The sequence below is a fragment of the Telmatherina bonti genome (assembly GCF_933228915.1).
Source record: "Telmatherina bonti genome assembly, chromosome: 17".
In the NCBI taxonomy this organism is placed as follows: domain Eukaryota; kingdom Metazoa; phylum Chordata; class Actinopteri; order Atheriniformes; family Telmatherinidae; genus Telmatherina; species Telmatherina bonti.
The window spans coordinates 18,692,703-18,717,815 of record NC_136615.1 but is presented as its reverse complement, the minus strand read 5'-3'; the positions used below and the strand labels follow the sequence as shown (position 1 = coordinate 18,717,815).

Below are 25,113 nucleotides of genomic sequence, written 5' to 3'. Positions count from 1 at the left end.
TCCCCAGCTGTTTCAGTAAACCTCTTCTGTGGCCATGACAGAAACCAGGCTGCATTGCATATTTCAACTTGCAAGCACAAGAATATAGCCCAAGCTGTGTGCAGTGCCTTCAAGTAGAAAGATTACCACAGATAGTGTGCTTTAAGTGACCAGCCAGCATTTCCACTTGGCTGCTCTCTCTGATGCCACCTGAACAGAATTCAGCAGGAGCCTTCAAGGTCCTCATGCATAATGTATTGCAGAAGGTCCGCTCAGTTTTCATGTCCTCCTAATTCATTTCACAAAGGAGGAGAGAACACACAGCCTGTATCACACTGTCAAATCTGAATTTGTCACTTTACAGCTGTCAGTTTTTTTGTTGCAAACAAGTTCTATAATCAGGTGGCTTTGTTAAATCTGTTAAACCTGCTGATCCAGTATACAGTCACTTCAATAATTTACTGATAAGTATCATATAGTGTGGAGAAATGTGATATTTGAACGTAAGTTTGTTTCCTTTTCCTGTTACTGTTGGATAATCCGTCACAAATTATACAGACCTAATAAATAATGTCTTAATTTTACCTCCTTCAAGAGGAAAAGCTTTGATCAAGTCAGCATAAAAGCTTAGCCAACAGAATCCTCTCTGCTCTTTGTCTTCACATTTCAGAGACTCGTAGTGATATTTATTAGTTTAATGCTCAGCGACACCGCTCTGGCCTTGCCTTCCATTTTTTATCTTGCCTTCCCTTATTTCTTTTGTATTATGATTTGATGTGCCGTGATAGTCTTTTGTTTCACTTTTGCTCACAGCATAAAATCATTCATGGAAATCAATCCCAGCATGGCCCCCCCTCCTCTATGTTTCAAAACGTAGCCTTGTGCTGACCTCAATAAATTCACCAGCCAATGTTAAACATTTCAGTTAGTGCCCCTAAAGTGGCCTTTCCACAAACATAGCCTTTTGCTAAAGGGGGGCACTTAGAGCTCTTTGTGTGCATGTATTTATGTGGAGGGAGAGCTCGGTCGCATCCACTGCTGTAGCTTAATAGAATTATGGCTCACAACTAATGATTGTGTGTGTTTATGGTTCTTTGAAGAGACATTCTGCTCTCTTTACCATTTTATGGAAGAGTGAAATTAGAGATTTTTTTTTTTGCTTCACAAAAGGTGCAAATAACTTTTTGTCTTCTTTCTTGTTCACAGGAGCTACTAAAACACTTTGTTTTTCTTGTGGAAAAATTAATCATCTGCTTGATGGATTGGAAACCAAATTGCAGAGACATTTCTGGTTTCCTGAGCAAAAACACAATGGGGTCAATATTTGTGTATTTGTGTTAAATCTTAGAAAAATGAGGTAACTTGGTGACTGGATAATTAGCTCATTAAGAAAACATTATCCGGCTACCACTGTGATCGGTAACATACCTGCTTTTCGTCAACATGAACAGATTGTGAAACAGATTTCCATCAGGCCTCCAGTCTTTCCTTAAGGCAACAGATATCCTGACTGGAAAGAGTGGAGAGCAGCTCCAGTTAACACAGATGTGTTTTGAGTTTTATAGCTATTAATGACAGTGGTAATGGTGTTTATTTTGCATGTAGTTGAAAAGTTTTTTTCAGCAGCTGTTTCACTTGAATTGTAGTCTGACATCTGTTTGCACAGAAGACTGCCTATTTAAAAATTTGGATACTTCTTGGTGGCCTGAATATTTTTTGGACTTTTGCTTTCCATTCTTTTTATAGTCCACTTCTTGATTAAAATTTTCATGTGTTTGTCATTTCATTTTTCCCCATTGATATTTTTAGTCTGTTCTGGTTGTTTTGCATTTCTTTCAAGCCTTGTGGTGTCTCTTTGCAGATCTTTTTACTTTTCATTCTTTTTATGTTTCTTCAGTAGTTCATGCCTTATAACTGAATGCGTCTTTCTTAATATAGTAATTTTGAATAGGTTTTTATGATCTTTTAAACATTATTTTTGAGTCATTCTAGTCCTCTGTTGTTTTTAATCTCTTTGTGTTTTGATTTCCTAAGAAATTTGAACATTTTCATGACGATATAGCACATTTTTTGACTTACTCTGTTGGTTCGGTTTTAGTTTAACTGAAGCGATTTAACTGATGTGGTGCAAGAGTCGCATCCTACTTATTGCTTATACTGTTAACACAATTTCTTTAGGATAAACACCTCTGCATCCAGTGCCACAGTGGGTGCTTAGCTTAAAGTGCTGCATTGTGTGTGTGTGTCTCTCTCTAATACCCTTTCATTCATTTTTTTTCCCCTTTTTTTCCTCCCATAGTAGTCCTCTGCTCCTCTTTTTGTACCCTGTTGGCATATATTATCTGGCAACTGATTAGATCTCCTTATCCACAATAACACAAAAGCACTGAAGAAATTCAATCTGATTTTTCCATTGAATCACCTGTAAGCATCTGTTCTTTTAGTAGGGCAGCTGCGCCTAAATGGACAGGTGATGGGGAACACTAAAGGCGGATACTTTAGTTCACAAGCTTAATTTTTGGCAGATTATGTAGCTATTAAAGAAAAATAAAGTCTTCATAAGGCATTCCTCTCTGCTAGTATACTTTGTTAAAAAAAATAAATTAAAAAAAAAAATTTAATTAGCATTGCAAATCTGTGTGTTGAAGCTGTGACACACTGTATACAGGCTTACATGTTTGGGTTGTTACCAAACGTAAGCTGTGCCTAACAAGCTTTTAATAATAAACACAAATACTGATAATTCATAATGCAACCACACAAGCTGCCCATTAAATCATTTGAGGGTGAAAGATATTTACATTTGCTTGTCTTTACTGAAGGCTTGTTTTTCTGCATCTGCCTATACGGATATTAGGGGTTGTGGGGGTTGATCGGAGCCATTGAAAGGCTGAGTTTCTGAAAAAAAGGAAAAAAAAAAGCAGAGATGAATGAGAAGGAGAAAGGGAGGTCTTTTGGCCACTTGTGGCCTTCACAACGTAGGCACAAATCATAGAGGGACATGGCAATTGGAGTGACAGATGAACAATGCTCCTATTTTCCAACCCCCCTGTGAACAGGCCCATCCATCACGGCAGGGGAGATTAATTCAATTCATCAGCTTTTTGTCTCCTTGGGCCCCCTAATGCCACCTGATATTGCTCAAGGAGGACTTATAAATGTTTGTGGATTTGATCTGTGCTCACTTGCTTGACACTGAATTAAAACATTACTCTTAACTCCTAACAGCACGCAGGCTATGCCAACAGCCTGACAGCTACTTCTGCAATAATTCTGAAGACAAATTCATGAGTTCAAAAATGTTTGCCAGAGGCAGTCAGCAAGTCCCTTAAGTAGAGATTTCAAAGAAAGAGATTTTGTAAGGGGTAGGGTAAATAAAAGCTACAGACTAAATGTTTGAGAAAAAGAAAATGTTAAGCTGATTTGTTATTGCTGGGAATTATTTAAACTATAACACAATGGGTATTTTATGTTACCATATCTCCCAATCCTGGATTATTTTAAATTGCTGTTGGTGAGTTTATCGATATATTTTACACTGCAACATGTAGGCACAAAACTATGTGTTCTATTCATTTGAAATGGTATCCCTATTATAGAGGTAGAACTATTAGACAATAGCCTTAGCAAATGTTAAATGCCATGAAACTTGTCAAGGTTCAGATTAGCATTAATACACCTTTTTTTAATAAACCTTTATAGTGAAAAGTGCAGAAATTTTGACAAGTAGCTTGAAAAGTAAAACAAAACCAAAGTAAGTGTTGACATCTAGTGGTCATTATACCAACTACAAGATCTCATATGGAATCAAAATATTGAACCAAACCATTCAAAGAGCTTTACACAGTAGTGGTGAATGATAGTGTTCATGCCCGCATTAAAGAAAAAAGAAAAAAAAGTTACATTTAAAAGTTATCAGCATTTGTCCAATTAAACCTGGGCCAAGATTTAATCTGTACTACATATGTTTAAAAAGGGCATTTTTGTTGGCTTTTCCTAAACTTCAGGTGGTGGTTCTTTCCAGTGGCCCAAATCATTTCACTCCAGACTTCTGGAACAATGGCTTCAGTAAGCTTGTTACCAAGTTCATCTCTGGGGTGGGGGGGGAGAAAAAACCCCACACACACCCCACCCCAACTTGAGCCAATTTTTGTGCAGTCTTCAAAGCCAGTGGTGCAACATGTACCACTTTTGAAAGTGTACACACACACAAAAATTTTTGGGGGGGGCAGAAGCCAGCCACCCAGCTTCAATTATTAACTTTGAAAGTCTCCCCCTGACAAGTTAGTTGCTTGGGTACATAAATGCTATTATACACCATGACTAAATTTACACTGTTTAAAGTCTCTGCAAGAAATGCACATCAAGTAAAAGACTGAACCTAATACAAGGAACACTTGCTTTATTTACATTCAAGCATAAGTCCTCTGAGGCTGGTAGTGAATCCTGCCTCCTCTCCAGACACACAGATAATATGCTGTGCCCAGAGATCCCACTAAAGACACCAGCAAGATGGCAGTTACCAGGACAATTTTCCATACTTTTGAATCATGAACTTCTTCATTGGATCCTAAAGCAAGAATAAAAAAAAAAAATTGGAAAAAAAAGGTAAAAAAGGATGGCATTTCACTGAAAGCATTAAAAAAAAAAAAAAAAAAAAAAAAAAAAAATCCTTTTCCAGCCCACCTTGTCCCAGCAGAAGATAGGACTCCGGAGTTGTCTGCAAGTTCGGATCCTCAACTGTTGGCAGTCCAGCCTCAGAGGAGTTCTCAGGCAACATGTTTTCCTCTACTAATGGAGAATCTACATCTGTGTCATATTGTGGAGTCTCAGTCAGTAGCCATTGGCCACTGCCATACTGAGGAATATCTGTAAAAGCACATAGATCAGCACATGAGAGCAACTACAATAGACTTGAATTCTCAGCATTCAGCCAACAGGACCTATACATACTGTTGCTTTAACTCTCACCTGACTGACCCACTGATAAGGCCAAATGAGCCAAAAACACCAAACAAAGCACAAACATGACTGTTGGTGTTGGTGCTTGGCTCTCCTTTGCTTTTTATTTGGGCCCTTCATCAGCACAAGTGGTATCAGCTGTGACTCAATCAGGACTAACTCAGCTGCTCTCTTGCACCCGTTTTCCAGATTAATCTGACACAAGGAAGGTAAATTGATAAAGCATAAACTGCACTAAAACTACACCGTGTGCTGGCATATAAAGTCAGTTTTTGTTAAAAGCCATCATTGTTGGGGGACTGGTAATAAAACAAAATTCAGAAATACTATTTGTTTTTATTTATGTACAGTTAAAGTTGTTCAGAATATCAGAATTGTACATAGTTAACTTGAATGAATGCATCTTTGACTTTTAGGGTTTTATTTCATATTTAAAAATAATAATACTCTCCTGTGAAGTACGGTAAACAAAACAGTTTAATGTTTTATTTCAGATTGAAAGCATGACTGCACCATATACACATCCACCATGTTTCAAAAAGCAAACGTTTCCCTTTCTTTTAATCAAATATTTTTTCAGCTCAAAAAAGTTATGTGTCACATGTAAAGTGGAAAAAATTTAATAAAAGATTTGCAGGAAATGGTGGCGCAGTGGTCAGCACTGTGGCCTCACAGCAAGAAGGTCGCTGGTTTGATCCTTGGCTGGTTTGGTTTGCATGTTCTCCCCGTGTATGCGTGGGTTCTCTCCGGGTACTCCGGCTTCCTCCCACCATCCAAAGACATGCATGTTAGATTAATTGGTCACTCTAAATTGCCCCTAGGAGTGAGTGTGAGCATGAGTGTGGTTGTTTGTCTATCTGTGTGTGGCCCTGCGATGGACTGGCGAGCTGTCCAGGGTGTACCCTGCCTGTCGCCCAAAGCCGGCTGGGATAGGCTCCAGCTTCCCCGCGACCCTGAATTGGAATAAGCGGTTCGGAAAATGAATGAATGAATGAATGATTTGCAGGAAAAAAGTAACATTAAACTTTCTGTCAAGGCAGACATTTGCACATCAAAACAACAAAGGACTGCCGTCATTGGTTACAATAATAATGGCTGCCTGTGCTTTGGAGCTTTTGCTTTTCTTGCTATGACTAATCAAACGTCCTAAGGACTGACAGAACCAAATGTAACTGAAAACATCATACACTGCACACAGCATGAATTTCTGTCCCCCCCCCCCCCCCCCCCAAAACAAGCACAGTTAAGGTGTTTCTTGACAATGTTGCACCTCTTGTCGACATCAGCAATAAAACTTAATGATGCACCCCAAGATTTCACATTGTGGCACATTAAACAGTGAAGGCTAAATTTGTCCCCTGGTGTATACTGGCAAAAGAACAACTTACAATGTTCCCTTCTGGCTTACAATGACAGCTTATCAGATTTTCCTTTCTTAAATTTTTCATAAATTTAAGTCATGCAACCACACATTATCTTTTTATTAAAAGAAAAAAAAAATTCTTTCAAGGTTTCCTACACATACAAGATTTTTTCTTTGCATAGCTCAGCATGAAATACACTATCTTCCTTGACTCCACAGACAAAAGAGGTCTACAGTCTTTGTAAATTTTTTAATTAATTCGAATTTCTGCATAGATAACTCACTGACCTTCAAAAGTATGCGAGAAGTGCAACAGTATGTTTAACGCATGCACATAGTGAACTGACCCACAAGACATGGGGGTTTTTTTTAATAGTCAAAGTCTGATTGCTCCGTTAACTTTTCCTAACTCTAATTACTCCACCTACTGCGCAAACTATGTAACATATAATCTCATTAATCAAAAGCCACGAGTATAGGCTTACTATTTTTACTGGAGAGCCCATTTTAAATACCCAAGATAACTACAATGCATTACAGTGTTGGACATATCAATGCCTTTACAGTAAGTAGAATTTATAAACTGTAACTATATGGTGCAAAAGGACCTACTGGTTTACATGATAACTCAAACTGAAACAATGGAAAAGTACACAAGATGAAACTGCTTAACTGCATTTTTCCCATTTCAAGAAACAGGAAACTTTATATTAAAAAAGACATAAAAACAATCAAAGTCAAGTTAATAACTTTGATTGAGACAATGGCAAACTCGTTTTTGGCCTTTTATTACAGTAGCACAGATTAAGTCTGATAAAAAAAAAATCTAATGTGGTTATAAACAGTATAACCACTTTGATATTTAAATATGAAGTGATACTCTGGAAGTCAGAGTAATTTCTCACAACTAAGGCTCTAAAGGGCAATCTTGGAGGCTTCCTCTGCCTGTAAGATCACAGGAACATGTCAAGATACTAAAACCCTGCAGGAGAAGGGCTTCTCTGTGTAAAGATAAGTAGTCTTATATTTTTATACTATTACATTCCTATTTTAGTTGTTTTACTTGACATAACTGACCTTCACAAGTATTTGCCAGATTGCCCTGAGAGGTTAAAATTCAGCATCATCAGGGGGATATTTCATGCAGCACGATTTCACTTTCAACAACTTAAATGTGTAACTAAATATTTTAATTCTGCATAAAAAACAATGTATTATAGATATCATTAACTGAGTATGAAATCTTGATCCATGAAAGCCTCCTTTACATTAGCTCTATATTCACAGATCCCAGGTAGGCACAGTCCATCCTATATGATCCAGCCTTATTTGTGCTTCTCTTCCTCATTGTAGATCTTCCGAAGGCTCGAGTCAAGCAGGAAATCCACTGACCTACAGTGTACAGAGTGGAAGAATTTGATATACATGTGGCATTATCTTTGAATTCATTTCCTAAAACATGAGAAACATTTGCTTCAGATGAAAGGATCTCCTCACAAAAATAAAAGTATCACCGATCATCATATTGTAGCATCAATCTTATCCTGTCATATTACATACAGGTTTAACAAATAATGTGAAGATTTAGAATTTTGTCAAGCAAACTTAGGATATAAGCACTTTAAAAAGAATGTTTTATTTTTTAGGTTTTTAGCCCTTTACAAATACAACTATAACATTTTCATAAAGAAAGTACAGAGTCTCAGAAAAAGGAGAAGAAGAGTTTGAAAATGATAGATTTTCATTGTTTTTACAGGTGATGTATAATTTGAATCATCAGTCACAAGGAGTGACTGATGATGGTACACGATGTTGTTTTTATGTTGTTCTCATGTGTCTGAACAAATAATGCTGTTAATGATCTGATTTTGGGTTTTTTTAAACGCGTATCTGGACTTTCTATTGTTGAAAATAATGAATAACTTGAACCCTCTGTGTTTCTCTTTATGGTGAAGCTGGATGGGCAATCCTTTGCAGGAGGAAAGTAGGCTTTTTATTCAGTAGGTTACATTTTATTGATCATTTTTCTTTAAACTTTCTTTTTCTCATTAGAACTTTTTTCTTATGTAATCATGAAGTTAGAAAGTTAGCAAACCTATGGTTTGGTGCCTCCTAATGTTTCCTTTTTCTGCTTGTTTTGGCAAAATTTTGTACTTGAAAAATACTAAAAGGAGACCGTCCAGATTCAGACCAAGTATGTACATAAGTAATCTTTAATTTGCATAACAATAATAACAAACAATTAAAATCCAATTTTAGTACATTTTTTTATAAACCAGCATCCAAAATTATTTTTTCTTACTTTCATATGTTTAACATTTGAAAGTTATGTTTGTTATGTTTCTTTCATATGTAAAAAAAATTAACTGTGCTTAGAAGGCGGCAGCTATTTCATGTTTTCTTTTCTTTTTTTTTTTTTTTTAACAAATAAAAATAGTTGTTGACACCGTTATTTCAACAAACTAACTGACTCCATTTTATTTTTTGAAAAACAATGAAAACATACAAGCAGCTTACATAATCTGTGTCTAAAAACAAATGAGGCAAAAGTACAAACCTGTCTATTGGAGTAATTATGAAGGGGATTGTGGAAAGACCTATAGCTGTTGTGGTCCACTTGCGAACAGGCAGGGGCCACTTGGTAGTTTTGCCCAGTAGGTACAGTGATGCAGCACACACACGGTTAATGGTGAAGCCCGGGATGATCACAGAGGCCAAAGCCTGCCACACAAAGGTGTCCACAACTGCCACTGCTACCCGAGTTGTTCTCCCTGGGTTGTCTCCGTGAGCCTTGAGAAACAGATGGCGGGTAAGATAATTAGGACTGTAGACTAGTTTTTAAACTCAGCAGATGCAATAAAATTGAATGTCTTTTAAGCTGATTTTATTATTGTTCCTTCACAGGATTGCATGTTTCTATAAGAGATCATTTAAGGCAGCAACCTTTTATAATTCTAACAATCTAAAATAACTATGTTTACTTATAATCTTGTATTTAAAAATAAATCTGTTCAATCATGAACTCATGTAGTGAAGCCATAAAGGGACATTTTACCACAGCAGCTTTCTTCCCTTTATCCACTGCATCAGCAGTAACATAGGCAGTGGCCACGGCATAGCTCCCCCATACCAAGCTCACCGGCACCAGAGCACGAAAAGACTCTCCAACTTCATTGGCATAGCCTGTGGAAATACATAAACAGAGGTGTTTAACTTTCTTTGTCTCCTGCAATGGTAAAATAACTCATTTGTAAGTCAGGCTGGGATCCAGGGCTACGCAGTTCTGTCCCACAAGGACTACACATAGTATAGTTTATAAAAGTAACCATCAGAACCATCAAATGATTAAAACATTAACTTCAGGTTTATTGGCTTTTCTGAATGTCAGAGCATTAATATTAAAAAGCCATTTTTCATTTGCAGACCACAACATGACAAGGTTTGCTGTGAAACTGTAATATGTGTATTTCAAGCATTCAATCATTTGGTTTTCTAAGGAGGACTCACTAACAGCTAATGAACCCCGGCTTCACCTTTGACACAGTTATGGTGGAAACAGAGAGCAACATTTGGAAAATTATACAGCATTCACTCACTAAGACTGGAATGACTAATATGACCTTGATCTCTTATTAAGAAGTTCCCTTTGCCATCGGCCACAGAATATAAACATGACGGTAAAATGAACTGCAGTCACAGAGAAAGCGTTATTTTTGCTTCAATGACAAAAAACCACCAGAGCACGGTGGACTCATATTCTGCTGCCAGAACACTGATCTATAGTAGGTGCTGCTGCTGGAAAAACTCAGACTGCACTTTAGAGAAAGATGTGTTGTCAGTCATTCCTTTAAAGCTGGGGTAGGTAATGTTGGGGAGATGATGTGAAAGTAGCACCATGTCTTGGCTACTCCCCCTCTGGTTTTGCTCCTTGCGTGATTTTAGGCCTTTTTCTTACCTCCACCAAGGAGGTTATGTTTTTACCGGTGTTTATTTGTCTGTGTTCAAGATGACTCAAAAAATTAAGGACAGATTTTAATTAAATTTTCAGGAATTGTTGGAAATGTGAAAAGGAAGACCAGATTTAATTTTGGTGTTGGTCCGGATCGCTGTTTGGAAGGCTGTTGCGGAGGTTTGCGCTCTCTGAGTGCTTTTCTAGTTCGCAGCTTTTTTCCACCAATGATTTTTTCTTTCTCAGCTGTTTAGCGGGAGGAGGCAAAAAAAACCGAGCCGGGTCGGTGAAATCCTTCCTGCTTTTTCTCAGTTGTAAAGAAGCTTTTGAAATATAAGAAATTAACAACTTGGACCGTACATTTTGATCGGTCAAAGTTTTTACAGATTTACAGTAAACTGAGGGGTCTAACTATATTTCTTATTCTTCATGATTACAAAACGTACATCACTACTACGACTACTATCAGAACGAGGAACTATTTCACCCGGAGCATAAAAAATTGCCCCTGAGCAAGATTACCTACCCCAGCTTTAAAGTCAAGTGTACTGATTGTTATCTCATTTTAAACTCTCCTGCAGAGCAATTCGAGGATCCTTGCAGAAAAGCTATCATTTCATCTGCACTTAATAACGCTGTTTTGATTTAAAGTTTGCATTGAAGTTGGTAAACTTACACTAAGCTAGGCCCCACCAGGAGCAGCACAGGAAAAAGACAGCATTCATGTCTCTGCATTTTCTCAGACATGTGCAGTTTATGAAACTTAGACTTGTGATATACCGCAAATCAATATCTTAATTCAACAGGTTAATTCAATCACAATTAATCAGCAATTGTTTCTGTATCATTTCATTTTTACCTCTTCATTGCCACCTGAGTCTTTTTTTTAATGCAAATAATAAGTGAAAGGAAAGACTAAAAATTTAAATACATATGGTTATGTAACTAATATTTTTACATATTTAAAAGAAATGTACATTTTCAATCAATTGCCCAGCCTTCTGTAAAGCATGCTATTCAAAAAAGGGAACTTTGTACTCCATCAGTACTCTCAACACTTTCTGCAGCACCATCTGCAAAATATACATCATAGTTTAGCTTTAGTGCAGAGTCGAGTGATGTTTTCATGGCAAGTTGCTACCGACTTACTAAAGATACGCTGTCTTACAAGAAGCTTTCACTTCTCAACTGTCTGTAGCCTGAATTTGGGAAATGATAAGAGCTGTATTTGTCTAATAGTGTATGATAACAAAATGAGCACAGGTAAGATTTTCTACATGCAAAGCATTTAGCTACTGTGAAAATAAGTGATGCTCTGGTACATTAGACCAGCCTTTACTTTGCCTTGGAAGATAGGATGGTGTGATGTGTGGGGGTATTTCAGAGGTGTTGAAACAGAGAGAGCAGAGATAAGAAAGCCATACACTTAAAAAGGGAGCAGGATTTTGATGATAAATGAAAAATTCTGAGGTTTTTTTCTCAACAATGGCTGATGGTCAAGCAAGACAACATATCTGATTGCTGTATCACACGCTGTATCATTTCAATTGCTTTTAAAATTATAAAAGTAATTTGGAGCCCTTTATCACTTAACAACAAATCACACATACATATTACCACATTTGAAAAAACATATTTAGGGAGTAAGGAAGGACTCCTAATTAATACATTATAGATTGTGCTAGAATAAAAAAACAGTCTGAATTAATGTGATCTGTTCCAATACATGAAGACAGCAATGGGTCTTTTGTGTATATCTAAATATCTTTCAACTTGGAAATACTGGATATAGTTAAATAGTTACTTTTTGGATCAAAGAGTTTTTATGGCATGGGTTTTTGCAACAATTTCATAAAAGCATATGAGAAATTGAGTTCTGCTGTAATTACACACTTCTTTATATATTTACAACTATATATTCCCATACAAAGTATAGAATCAAACTGATATAACTTGAAATGTAACATAAACAGGCTGAAAAATAAAATTACAAAGAGATGGACAGTTCCACATTTCTGTGTACAGAATCCCGAATGTGAAAATGGAGATTATCCTGAACAAACAGGATTAAAGCTGGAGGCAAAAAGATTATGATTTTATGATGGGATAAAAGGACTCACTTACACAGCATGCTTACTAAGCTATAGATGTGCGGGAGGCATGAAGTGTCAGTAGGAAACGCTGCACCACAAACGCCCTTCAGACTGGATACTACATGTCCTTCTTCATGAAGTACACTCATTAAATATCTACTTTAGTAACGGTCTATAAAAGGGACAAATTCAATGATACCACTCTAAATCAACAATATAATCAACATCGTTTGAGAGAGATCACGATCATGCCCCACCACTTTTTTTTTTTTTTTTTTTTTTTTTTTGCGTGTGTGTGGTTATGACTCACTGAACTTGCTTAACAACTATGCTTGCTTAAGTCAGGCTACTGCCACGAAAATGTGTACCTAATAGTTCACTACTGTTATATAACACGGTAGAAATAAGTCAGGAGCAGCAGTACTACTGATCACTTTAAGACACCTATTACGGCATCTGGTAACAAAATATCCTTCAACAATCGAGTTTACTATAAATAGATTTTTTTAAAAGAATGTGTTAGCCAGCCATGCTACATCCTTGCTAGCTAGCGGAGAGCTCCGGTGTCATTGTGGTGTCCTCTTCAGAACTGTTTTGGGTCTTTACAGAAAAAACGACGCTGGCAAAATATATCAAACAAAAATAAATACGTACCTAGAAAACGGACCCATGTGTCACGATAAATGTCAACCGCTTTGCCCGTGTTTCCTTCACTGGGATCCATACTTCCCTCTATTCCATCCCCCGATGATGTTCATAAACGCGGACAGCGTATGAGAAAGCCGACAGACAGCGAGGACAGTGAAGGAGGCGTGGTCATCACCAGCAACCAACTGGCTGCAGCTCAACGCCCCAAACTGCAAGCAGAGACAAGAAACTGTGGCACAATCACAGCCAAACATAGTTTTCTGTCTGCAGTACCTGAAAAGGGGATAAAGAGAAAAAAATATATATATTAAAAATAAGGCTGTGAAGAAAAAGTGTGGAACATTTGAACTATAAATTATTTAGAAAGAATAGTCATTCTGTTTGTGTGATCAAATTAATTAATAAAAACAAGTTTTGACGTCAATAACTGTGTTCCACTTGAGTAAACTCTACTTTCTATCTATCTTCTGTTACACATACAGAACCTGATCAACCTGAATAGGAGACCAAAGGAAACAATAATATATTTCAGAATTCAAAAACACAAAAAAGTGTATTATTTCACAAAGCACCCAAAACACAGAGCAAAAAACACTTTCGGTGCATTTTGTTAGAAGTTTATTATTATTATTATTATTATTATTATTATTATTATTATTATTATTATTATTATTATTATTATTTTGTGGATTGTGTGAAAGTCAGTTGTATCAGGCCCAATACTTTATCCATGTTTATGAAGTCATGCTGAGTTTTTAAATGTAATGGTTGCTGCATGTAATATGATGCTACTACTCCACCTGCTTTTTGTTTCAGAAAAAAACAGAATAAATAGATTGGCATCACACAATAGTAAATATGGAGCTACTTAACATATGACATGCTATAAATGTGAAGGCGAAATTTGTAGATGTTTTAAAAAAAAACTGCTCATAAGCCGAAATTTCATTTATTTCATGATGGGTTTTTTTCTATTCCTGGCATCGTCTGTAGTTCTAAAACTTGGCATAGAGTATCCAATCATAAGCGCTTGTTTTGATTGATAGTTAAACTAACCAATTGCCATAAGCTATACAACAGAGTAGACCAATAGGAACGGAGACGTTTGTGTGTGGTCAGAGGACATTTTTGACCCACGATGACTACCGTAACCAGCAGCAAGCTTAACTGCGATCCCAAATTACGGTTTCTTTCTATTTCCAAGGGAAAGACAATGCATCTAAAATTATATTTTACCTACATTTTTCTTCAGCTAACTATACTACGGTGTTACGCCGACGACGACCACGAATTGGAAGAGTTTCTGAAGCGGGAGTATTCTCTCTCCAAGCCTTACCAAGGTATCTCATCCGTACAGTAGCAGTGGTGCACCGGGGCAGGCTGGGGAGACAGATGTTTCCAGAATGAGGCGTAAAACCAATCAACCACATCTATGCCATATTTTATTTTAAAATAAAGAAAGCTGTTCTTTTTTCGTTATTATTTCTTTTATTACATAATGCATTTTAACATCACTCAGCTGTCCTATCGTTATATTGACCCTCAGCACGTATACTGAGTTCTTTCACCTTATGTTTCTTTAGTATGTCCTCTTTTTCATCACTTCTCTCAGTTTTTGTTGGCTGTCAAAGCAGATCCTCTTTAACGTTATGTACATCGAGCTGTGAGATTGTGTCAGGTTTTTTTTTTTATTTATTACGGTTTGTTTGTTTTTCACTGGTTATGTTTTTAACAGAATTACGTGAACATATGAAATATACAACATAGTGAACATATAAACATATACATTCAGATTGCCAGGGTTGAAAATATAAAATGATGAAACAAATACAAAGATTCACATATCAAATTGGTTTTCAAACCCTTTTTTATTATTTGAGTCTAGTATGCAGTCTTCTATGTCTTTAAGAAAATAAGTGTTTTATAAGTACATGTTTATGCATGAAAAATTTAGCTACCACAATTAAAACGTTTATTTCAAAACACATTTGTCATCCTTTTGGTGATACTGAAAAAACAGTGACATTTTCCCATCACAGAAAGATGTTCTTAAAAAATGGTTAACTATAAATCGGCTGAATTCTTTCCAGAATTTCTGTGTGAAAGGCTGTACAAGAAAAGATGTGTTATAGTTTCTGAAGGATTCCCACAGAAAATGCAATGAGCTTTCATGTCCATTATAAAATTTTAGCATGCCGTGATTGGCTGGATAACATTAATGAAGAATTTTCTTTACCTTATTTACAATTCAGTATTTATGGTAGATTGTTCAGACTTTCTTCCATTGGGACATAGCAGTTCCAGTAGGATACTAAAAATGGGAGAGAGACAATGTCCTTTTGGGAACAAACTGCAGATTTTCTTATTTCTGCTTCTCGGTGCTGAGAAAAACACATTTACCCACTGCTGAGTCAAATGGATCAGAGAAAGGGACTTAGGTGAATGTTACACTGCCTGTTTTTAAATAACATTACCTGAAGGTACATTAATGTGTCCTAATGACTCATTAGGACTCATTAGTAATGAGAATTATTTTGGGCTGGCTGTAAAGATGTATAGCAACAGGAACTGATTATATATGAGAAGTCATCTGTCACTGTCAACCAACTGACCCACCAGTGGAATCCCATTTTTAATCCAGTTTTTAATAAAAACTCATGTATTTCTAAATAAAATATCTACGTTGCCCCAGATGAGGTTTTTATGTGGTGAAATATGCTTATAAATAAGGGACCATGCTATGGAAGGATAAAAATGTCACAGGGAGTTTGTCAACATTATAATTCATTCATTCATTCATTCATTTTCCTAACCGCTTAATCTAATTCAGAGTTGCAGGGAAGCTGGAGCCTATCCCAGCAGTCTTTGTGTGAATGACTGGGTACGCCCTGGACAGCTTGCCAAACCATCGTAGGGCCAGAAGACAAAATTCGGAATAAAATTCCAGATACAAATAAGATTTTTGAGAAAATGTTTGGCCCAATTATTTTAAAAGTGTTATTTAAAGTGGTGAAGTCCAGAAAATTAAAACCCCATCTTATTCATAACAACAGGCTTGCTGATGTAATGACTTTTTCCAAAAAAGAATAAATAGCATACGGTCGATGTCTTCATTAATTGTTTTTTATCAATATGTAAGGAGAGAGCAGCACATGTCAGACAGGATATCCCTTCTGCTTCTCGTAATTAGCACTCTGTCTTTCAGAGACAAATCCCTTTGCAGCCATTGGCTGAGTTTCTTTTGAGTTTTTTGTATAATTGGAACTGGTAGCACAGTCTATAATTGTTTGTAATCCAAAGTTTTTTAGATTTGAGCATCAGCCATTTGCCTCAGAAAAATCCTCAACTGCACAAAGAGCAGCAGGAACCTGATTTGCATTTGTTAGAAAAACAGCAGTGTTTTCAGCAAACTGACTGATGATCAGCTCTTTATCAGAAATAAGTAATGACTATGGTGTCATATGTGGTCTCAGGTGTAGGATCTTCAAGCTCCTCCCACTGGGAGCTGATGGGGGATGCCATGGTAACCACCGACCAGGTGCGACTCACACCTGACATGCAGAGCAAGCAGGGGGCGGTGTGGAGCCGTATTGTGAGTATGCACTGTAAAAACTTGGAACAACAGCATCATTGTTGTTCATGTGGACTGTAGCAATGAATTTTGTGTTGCGGATGATAAATTGTTCATATTTATTCATGATGCATCTTGAGGACAGGTCTGAGTTTACATACTATTCAGCAAAGTTGCATTTATAACTTATCCCTTTTGCTGAGAATTCCCACCACTGTTAGTTTAGCAATGAATTGTTGTCAGAGCAATACACTACACATCACACAATGAATATTTTCAAATGTTTTAGCTTTAGTCCGGACTGTTCACTTATGCTGAGTTTTTTATTTAGAACATTATTATTCCAAATTTTATATAATAATATGCAGTCTTTTTATTCGTAATAAACATTAAATGTATATAAACCCATAACACATAGACTTACCTGGCTTAGGGATGTAAAAGTAAGGTACCCGAATGATAATGGGTGTACTTGCTGCTAATAATTTTGAGATTTTGAGGCAGATATTGACAGCAATCTTTAGAGATCAAATTTAGACATGCTTTTGCTATTATGACAGTGCCCTCTAGAAGTAATGATTAGGTAAGATTTATGTCATTTCTATTAATTGTTTTGAGGGCGTCTACTGCTGTTAATGACTTCTTATATGTTTATTATGTCCTTTCTGATAAACATATTGTTTTTCTGTTGCTTTGTATATTTAGCCATGCAATCTGAAGGACTGGGAGATGCAAGTGCACTTTAAGATTCATGGCCAAGGAAAGAAGAACCTGAATGGTGACGGGCTGGCTATTTGGTATACCAAGGAACGCATGCAGAAAGGTATAGAAGATAGGACATCATGTACATACATAATGTACATTTGGAACTGTAGTGCTAAGCTTCACCACAAATTTGAATGTCTGTATTTGTGTATGTTTACAGGTCCCGTATTTGGGAATATGGACAACTTCACTGGCTTGGGCGTTTTTGTGGACACGTATCCCAACGAGGAGAAACACATAGAGGTATGGAGCAGCAGCTCTGCTAAAAACTCAACCCTTAAGTAAATGCAAAGTGAGGTGTGGTTAATAGACAAGTTCCAGCCACTGGTAGGTGTTGTTGCAAAGTTGTGTAAAGGGGCTATATTTGTGTTCTTTTGTGCAATCATTTGGAGAAAGGCACAGAAGAAGAGATATACTCCCCGCACACAGGTAACCTGGCCTTCTGTCTTACGTCATTATGCAGCCTCCACTAGCTCGAATGCATGGTTCTCTTAACACATTTGGTATCTGAAACTTTTCTGTTGGTGATATTTTTATTCCTGCATGGTTTCCTGTTTTCTGATTGCTGTTTTCTGATTTCTGTGCTACAAAATCTCACCAAATAAATCACATTTTTTTCATTCAACTTGCATTCAAAATAGCATGAAATACCGTACATATGGTAATTTGGTGAGTCTTAGAGTTAGAACAGAAAGCAGAGTGAATTCTTTATGCTGTGTTTAGAATCCTGCACATTATAAATGCAAATCATCATTATCCTTTGATTTCATTGTCTGTTCATCTGTTGGGTGGTTGTTGTGGCAGTGGCATGTGACTGGGACTGCTTTCTTTTATTACAGTTTAGTATTAAATATAGGTTTGGGCACTCCTACACATTCAGTTAGAATCGGTAGGTGTTTCCAAACATTTGAAGAGTCCTATATTTAATATATATGAGCATTGGCAGAAAATTATTAGACCATTGTTATTTTCTAAACAAATGTACCTTTAATTGTAGTAAATACTAAAAACTAACTTGGAATTTTGATGGTCTAATAATTTTTTCTGCTACACACACACACACATTATATATATATATATATATATATATATATATATATATATATATATATATATATATATATATTTTTTTTTTTTTTTTATATATAAAAAATATATATATATATATATACACGTTAAGTTCAGCAAAGGGGCTGCACGGTGGAGCAGTGGTTAGCACTGTGGCCTCACAGCAAGAAGGTCACTGGTTCAATCCTTGGCTGGTTTGGTCAGTGGCCTTTCTGTGTGGAGTTTGCATGTTCTCCCCGTGTATGCGTGGGTTCTCTCCGGGTACTCCAGCTTCCTCCCACCATCCAAAGACATGCATGATGGGTTAATTGGTCACTCTAAATTGCCCCTAGGTGTGAGTGTGAGCATGAGTGTGGTTGTTCGTCTCTGTGTGGCCCTGCAATGGACTGGCAGGCTGTCCAGGGTGTACCCTGCCTGTCGCCCAAAGCCGGCTGGGATAGGCTCCAGCTAAATGACTTTAATATGGTAGCTGCCATGCAGTTCTGTGCTCCCAGACTCTTTTATATCACGTTGGTTAGGCATTATTTTGCCAAAAAAAAGCAAGACATTCTCTTATAAGAAAGGCCACTATATATATTATGGCAATTAATAAAGAATATTATACATATTTACAATGAATAACAAATTTTCTGTGTCACTATTTCACATGATTTATTTATATTACCTTCAGTTGAATAGAGGGCTTAAGCGTTTTCATTGAATTCTGATCTTGTTGATATTTTATACAGTCCTGCATATTTGGGGGCAATATTATTGTATTTTTAAAGTGTGAGAGTTAATATTCTGATAGCAAAAAAAAAAAAAAAAGTATAATTGAGATTCCTCCTTGTTTTGAATGGCTATGTAAAATGTAAATATGATGTAATGTTACAATTTTCTTCCTACATGATGAAATTCTCTCAGACCTAAAACAGCACTTGATGATAACTCGGAGTCAGCTCTCTTCCTCATCCCTGTCTTTTCCTTCTGTGACCATAAGAGGATCTTCCCCTTTGTTCTCGCCATGGTTGGAAATGGCAGCATCAGCTATGACCACGAGCGTGACGGTCGGCCCACAGAGCTGGGTGGCTGCAACGCCATGGTGCGCAACCTCAAACACGACACCTTCCTCTTTATCCGATACATCCGCCGCAGGCTAACGGTGAGAGATGCCCGCTTTGATCTCTATTTCTATTCTATTTATCTGCTGAAATTCCTTGTCTGAAGACACATACCTTCCTCATGTCTTCCAATATTAAACTTACTGTTAGTATGCACTGGTTTTGTAAAAGTACTGTTGTTGTTTGTGTTGTGTCTTTGTGTGTTTTGTTATGTTTTTTTAAAATATTTTTGTCGATTATATGCAAATATTCCACAAGAATAGAAAAGCACAGATTTACTTGTGGTACCTAGTTTAGGGAATCAACCTAATGGCCAGATGTCACATAATTGTTCTTTATCTGCTCTTTTGAGCAGGTGATGATAGACATTGATGGTCAGCATGAGTGGAGGGACTGCCTGGACCTACCTGGGGTGCGGCTACCACAAGGGTATTATTTTGGTGCTTCCGCAATCACAGGAGATCTCTCAGGTAAACAGCTTGTAGTGTCCTAAACACGGTGTCTGTGCCATGTTAAACACTACTGGAACTGTTTTTAACTACATATCTGTTAACTCACCATAGATACTGATGCACTCATATATATTATATGTCTGACTTAATGTTTATCTGGATTTATTGTCTTTTGGGATAAACTGTCTGGTGATTTTATTTATCTTTAAACATTTTTTTTAAATTACCATTAAAAGTCAAGTGATAGAACTTGACTATTGTTATGTTTAGTAAGGTAACTCATTTCTTTTCTTCATTTAAAGGGACACTTTACCAGTGAATGGAAGGAGGCTATAAATACCATGATGCGCAGAATTATGCATCATGTCACAGTTGTGATATTTTGTACTGTAAAATGGGATTTTGATCTTAATTTCATTTCTCACAGTTTATGGTGTGACCACTATAGTTGAATTCATATCTTTAAAAACCTTGACAATTATTCTTGATAAGATACTTTGAGGAATGATTGAGAAGATTCGAGAACTTGTAGCTTTTTATTTAACTTCTTCATTATCACTGGAAGCTGATAAAGTGTACTACTGGATTGCTGGCGATGTAGGAAGGAAAACATTAACTTTCTAGAATTGTGTTGATTAAATCTGTAAGAACTAATTTGTTTACTAAAACAACATCATTGCAGGATTTTCTTTCAAAGAAAAAGAGAGCCTTCTTTACGTTTTAGATGACAGTCTTACGCTTATTTACTAAATGTACATCTGTGGATACACAAATAAGCTCTGTCTCTGCAATGATCATGTAACTGGCTGAAGCTGCTTGCCTTCAACTCCTCTCAAACATTTCAACTCTTTGGTTTGACTACATTGTCAAACAGTTTGTAAGTTATAAGTAACAATATACATGCCGTGCTTCAACTTTCTAATGAAAAAAAAAAGTCTCACCCCACAAGGTGACAAGATTAGTTCCATAAGTTTTTCAATTATAGAACCCCACTTCTTAAAATCTGCCTTTTTTAAGATTTACTGGAAGGCTAATGGGGCAAATGCTCATCCATGACGGCGATTTGATTTAAAATTACAATTCTCACAGTTCTTCCATATTGCTGATTTTTGTAGGCTAAAAAAAAAAATTTAAAAAAAAAAAAACTTTCTTTGCTCGTCAATTTTTATTCAGTTTAAAGAGGAAAAAACAACACAGTTGCCAGATCATCATTCTGCTGCTATAATGCCCAAGAAGACAAGTAAAAAGATCAATAAAAACAATAAAAATTACAAAAATTTTATAATGGATTATTTTTATTTATTTGAAAAAAAATCTTTTTTTTTTTCTTCTTTTTTTTTAACAAAAAAATTGTGATGCAAAAAATCCTGATATTCGCTTTTTTGATTCGATTGTCCCACTCCTACCATAAACCTAAACATTGAAAGAAAAACAAAAAACATCTCTTGGCACTCCAGTACAACAGTAGTCTTTTCCATGCAGGACAGTGTTCCTGCTGCATGAACACTGCCCATGAGCAGCTTAGGGACCCAACACAGAGTGATCCAACATGGAGTGGACATGGCCTTAAGCCTCCACAGTTTTACATAGTAAAAACATATTACATACTAACAACTGAAGGTAATCGTGTGTACTGAAGTGTTGCGTGATACGTTAACTTGAGTATCATAAAAATAGCTTTGGATGGTAAATTTTCTCAGCTCAGATGTGATTGACAGGAGCGTAAAAGTTCATTTTGGACTCTGCACTGGATCCAAAGCTCCTGGGTTTTTACAGGTCAGAGCTGTTCTGGTCCCACGAATGAGCTCTTCAGTATCAGGCTTTTGGTATGTTGTGCATTGTAAAAGTGCGGCAATCTTAAAATTAAATTTTGTCACCTTTATTTATATTGTTAATTTTTTATACCTTGATTTCTTATTTGTGATTGTACTTTTTTTTATTCTCTATCAACAGACAACCATGATGTGATATCCTTAAAACTCTACCAGCTGACAGTGTTGCGGAGTCAAAAGGAGGAAGAAGAGGAAGAAGATGAAATCACTATACCCAGTGTAGATAATATGCACCTCCTCAGATGTAAGACACACATCTAAGTGTGAAAAGCTTAATCCTCCCCAAAGTTAGAGAATTTAACTCGATATTTTATTTTAATGATCATGATTCTTTCCCTTTCTTTCTGCCCACCGCCCTCTCTTTCAGTGGGAGACAGTGAAAAGGGGATGAGTGGAATAGCCATTTTCTTCACCGTGCTCTTCTCCATGCTGGGTTGCATCTTCCTCATTGTCATTGGCCTGATAGTCTACAGCCACTGGAATGAGAGTCGACGTAAACGTTTCTACTGAGAGGAACACACAACGGAATAATGATTGTTATAATCGCTGGGGTCTGTGGATCAAACTGCACTAAAACAAAAAGCTGCTGCCAGCGGCCGGTGGAACTGTGGGCAAGGATAACACTAGTTTGACAAACAGGAGACGAATACATGTTTTCCCCTACAAGAGCCATTCTCCAACTTTGCCATTGGTGGTTGTGAAAGCAGCTGGGGAACCTTTTAAGCTTTTTTTCCGGCCCCTGCCAAACACACACCAATTCAGCCTTACCATCTCCACCTCTTCAACGGTTACACAGATGTCTCACGTGACTTATAATGTTTGTTTTTATTTAAATTCACTACTGATGATGAAGTTTTTGTGTATTTTTTTTAACCAATTATAAATTGATTTGTTCACTAATTTAAAAGAGATATAAATGTAAATGAGTACCTGAAGATTTCTTCCGCTTTATTCCTGAAGCACTGAACAAATGGAGCCTAATTATTAAAACAGAACAGGTTTGCATGTCATTTTGTTCTCAGTTCAGAAAAAAAAGAAAAAAATAGAACAAAGACACATGTCAAAGGTTGTAAATGAAAAATTATTAGTTGAAATGTACTTGTTTTAAATGAGATGCCAGCTACATGTTTAGAAACGCTGCTGTAGTTATTCTTCTTTTGTAACTACTCAACATATCAGGCTACTTTTAGTCCATATTGACCAGTTTGACAGGAGGCAAGACAGTTGAGTCACCATTTTATCTTACTGAACTCTTAACAAGCTTCAACAACATCGCTTCCTCTTGAATGTGCTCAGCCCATTGTTCTGGATCTGTCTTACACATACTTCCCTTCTTTCTTCGCTTGGTCGACGTTTAGCATTTTGTTTATGGATGCAAATTCTGTACATTAATAAAGGTTTCCGGCAGAATTTCTTCTGCTTGTTCTAAATGCAGTCCTGATTAAGAGCTTAAACATCTCACCGCTGGTTTTTAACAAGCATATGTTGTAGATGATGAAATCACCAAATTCCTAAATAGTATTTTCTTGCATTTTTGGGAAATAAGCACCTTGATTTGTGTTGGTTTGTGCTTTAAAAGTAACATCATCAAGCATTGCTGGTCTTTTGTTGTCCCTGTCCCGTCTTTAGACTGTCTTGCACAAAGAAATCCCAGTATGTTTTTGGTTTTTAAAGATTCAACTTTTACCATCTGAAATGTCGTCTTTGCTCTCTTTGTAATCAAGCATTAATATTGAATAATTGCACCATTTGTATGTAACTTTCATTTTCTAGCAGACCACCAGATGCATCTCCACCTCTCTGCATCATGAAGGCCTTTACTGTGTACTATGCTGTGTAACGTACTGTATATTCTTCAAGCTACTTTAATATGCATGGCATTTGTTAATCTTTTTTTTTTTTTTTTTTTTTTTAAATAAGTGACCTATTATATGCATTATGTGTGTCCTTTTAATGTGTTTCTGTAAAGCAAATGATTAACATGAATAGTTGTTGTGCATGTGCTGATGGGAGGAATCAGTGGACTTTCAGGGAAATGTTATTTTGATTGTTGTCTCTTTACATGTTTTTACAAATCATTTAGTGATATATTCCACTTAGAAAATAGCTCTCATATCACAAGAAGAATATTACTAGAAGAAATCTTCTAGTAAGTCAGTAATGGGTTTTTCCTTAAAATCTGAACCATGTAAGCATTATCAAAGTCGACCTTTTTTTTACTTTGCACTCTGAAATGACCTTTGGTTTGTTTCTTTTGTTACGTGTTGAAACACCACCCGTGTTTTTCAGTTAAATGTTACTTTCAGTGACCCCAACACACATGCAGGTTTGACAACCTTTTACAAACCCAGCCACTGACAAGCTGTCATTGCCGTCACTGCTGCGTCTTCATGGAGACATAAACATTGTGTTCTGGTTAATGTCAGCATTATTTATCTATAGAGATGTTTTATGTATGTATGTGTATAATTTATAAGAGTTACTTGTTTCCTGTAGCCACTTTGACATTTACTTATTTATTGTTTGTTTTGTCTTAAACCTGTGTGCCTCATGCATTGAGTAAGTCACAAATTGCAGTTTCCACATGTAAAGGTCATATCTTGTTTGTCCTCATTTATTTGACTTGACTCATTGAAAGTGTGTGCACGCTTTGGGTGTTCAGGTGATGCATGTATGTCATACTACCACACAAGTGACACCAGTTTTCTGATTTTCAAAAGGCAGCCTAAAGTATAACCATTTCTTAAATATTTTCTGCCGAATGGAATATCATTACGATATATTTATTATTTCTTATGATCCTTTTCAAAAAATAATTCTTAACTCTGACATGAAATTTAACGGGGTTTCATTTTGCTTTTTAACCAACCGAATAATTTCTTCTCCCACTTTCCTTTGCAGTGGAAACGATCTTTAAGCTTCAAACCAAATCTTGCCTAAATCCAGGGGTGCCCTGGAGTCGGTCCTGCAGGTTTTCCATGTATCCCTGTTCCAACACACCTGGCTGACATTCAATGGATCCAACAGCCAATGAAGTTCTGCACAATAAGTGATTAGCTTGAGGCAGGTGTGTTGGAACAGGGAAACATGGAAAACCTGCAAGATTGTTAACTATACAATGATCTGTGATGTGTCATTCAAAAACTAGCTGGCAGAGAGCCGATTCTTATACTCCAGCTCTGCCAACAATCCATACAAGGATGATCAGGGTTGTTTTTGGGTTGGCACCCCATGTGACCATTCCCATGTAAAGACAGACTGAGATCAAACCATAATGTGAAAGAGGGAAGGGCTAAAGAAAATGTAGGACTGCTGCGGATACAGAGTAACA

General features: G+C 36.6%; 2 protein-coding genes across 2 annotated transcripts; one reads left to right on the top strand and one right to left on the bottom strand.

The window, feature by feature from the left end:
* Positions 1-6,187: 6,187 nt before the first annotated feature.
* On the bottom strand, positions 6,188-13,133 carry mtfp1 (mitochondrial fission process 1). Its single transcript, XM_079256951.1, has 4 exons — positions 13,001-13,133; positions 9,360-9,487; positions 8,862-9,094; positions 6,188-7,696 (listed from the first exon to the last, which is right to left on the bottom strand). The coding sequence occupies exons 1-4, from the start codon at positions 13,068-13,070 to the stop codon at positions 7,630-7,632; spliced, it is 498 nt and encodes a 165-aa protein (XP_079113077.1). The 5' UTR covers positions 13,071-13,133; the 3' UTR covers positions 6,188-7,629.
* Positions 13,134-14,152: 1,019 nt separating this feature from the next.
* lman2la (lectin, mannose-binding 2-like a) lies at positions 14,153-23,701 on the top strand. The gene is made up of 8 exons (XM_079256103.1): positions 14,153-14,334; positions 16,468-16,586; positions 17,271-17,388; positions 17,491-17,573; positions 19,378-19,539; positions 19,854-19,968; positions 21,904-22,026; positions 22,150-23,701. Exons 1-8 carry the CDS (start codon positions 14,208-14,210, stop codon positions 22,290-22,292), a joined length of 990 nt encoding a protein of 329 aa, XP_079112229.1. The 5' UTR covers positions 14,153-14,207; the 3' UTR covers positions 22,293-23,701.
* Positions 23,702-25,113: the final 1,412 nt, after the last annotated feature.

What these genes read in the sequence shown, in the direction of transcription:
- mtfp1 (XM_079256951.1), bottom strand. Translation starts at nt 13,070, where the DNA reads ATGGATCCCAGTGAAGGAAACACGGGCAAAGCGGTTGACATTTATCGT. An exon ending in AAGGGAAGAAAGCTGCTGTG is followed by an intron (nt 9,095 to 9,359) that starts GTAAAATGTCCC and finishes CTGTTTCTCAAG; the next exon opens with GCTCACGGAGACAACCCAGG. An exon ending in ATAATTACTCCAATAGACAG is followed by an intron (nt 7,697 to 8,861) that starts GTTTGTACTTTT and finishes TGTACACTGTAG; the next exon opens with GTCAGTGGATTTCCTGCTTG.
- lman2la (XM_079256103.1), top strand. Translation starts at nt 14,208, where the DNA reads ATGCATCTAAAATTATATTTTACCTACATTTTTCTTCAGCTAACTATA. An exon ending in GGGCGGTGTGGAGCCGTATT is followed by an intron (nt 16,587 to 17,270) that starts GTGAGTATGCAC and finishes TTGTATATTTAG; the next exon opens with CCATGCAATCTGAAGGACTG. An exon ending in ACATCCGCCGCAGGCTAACG is followed by an intron (nt 19,540 to 19,853) that starts GTGAGAGATGCC and finishes TCTTTTGAGCAG; the next exon opens with GTGATGATAGACATTGATGG.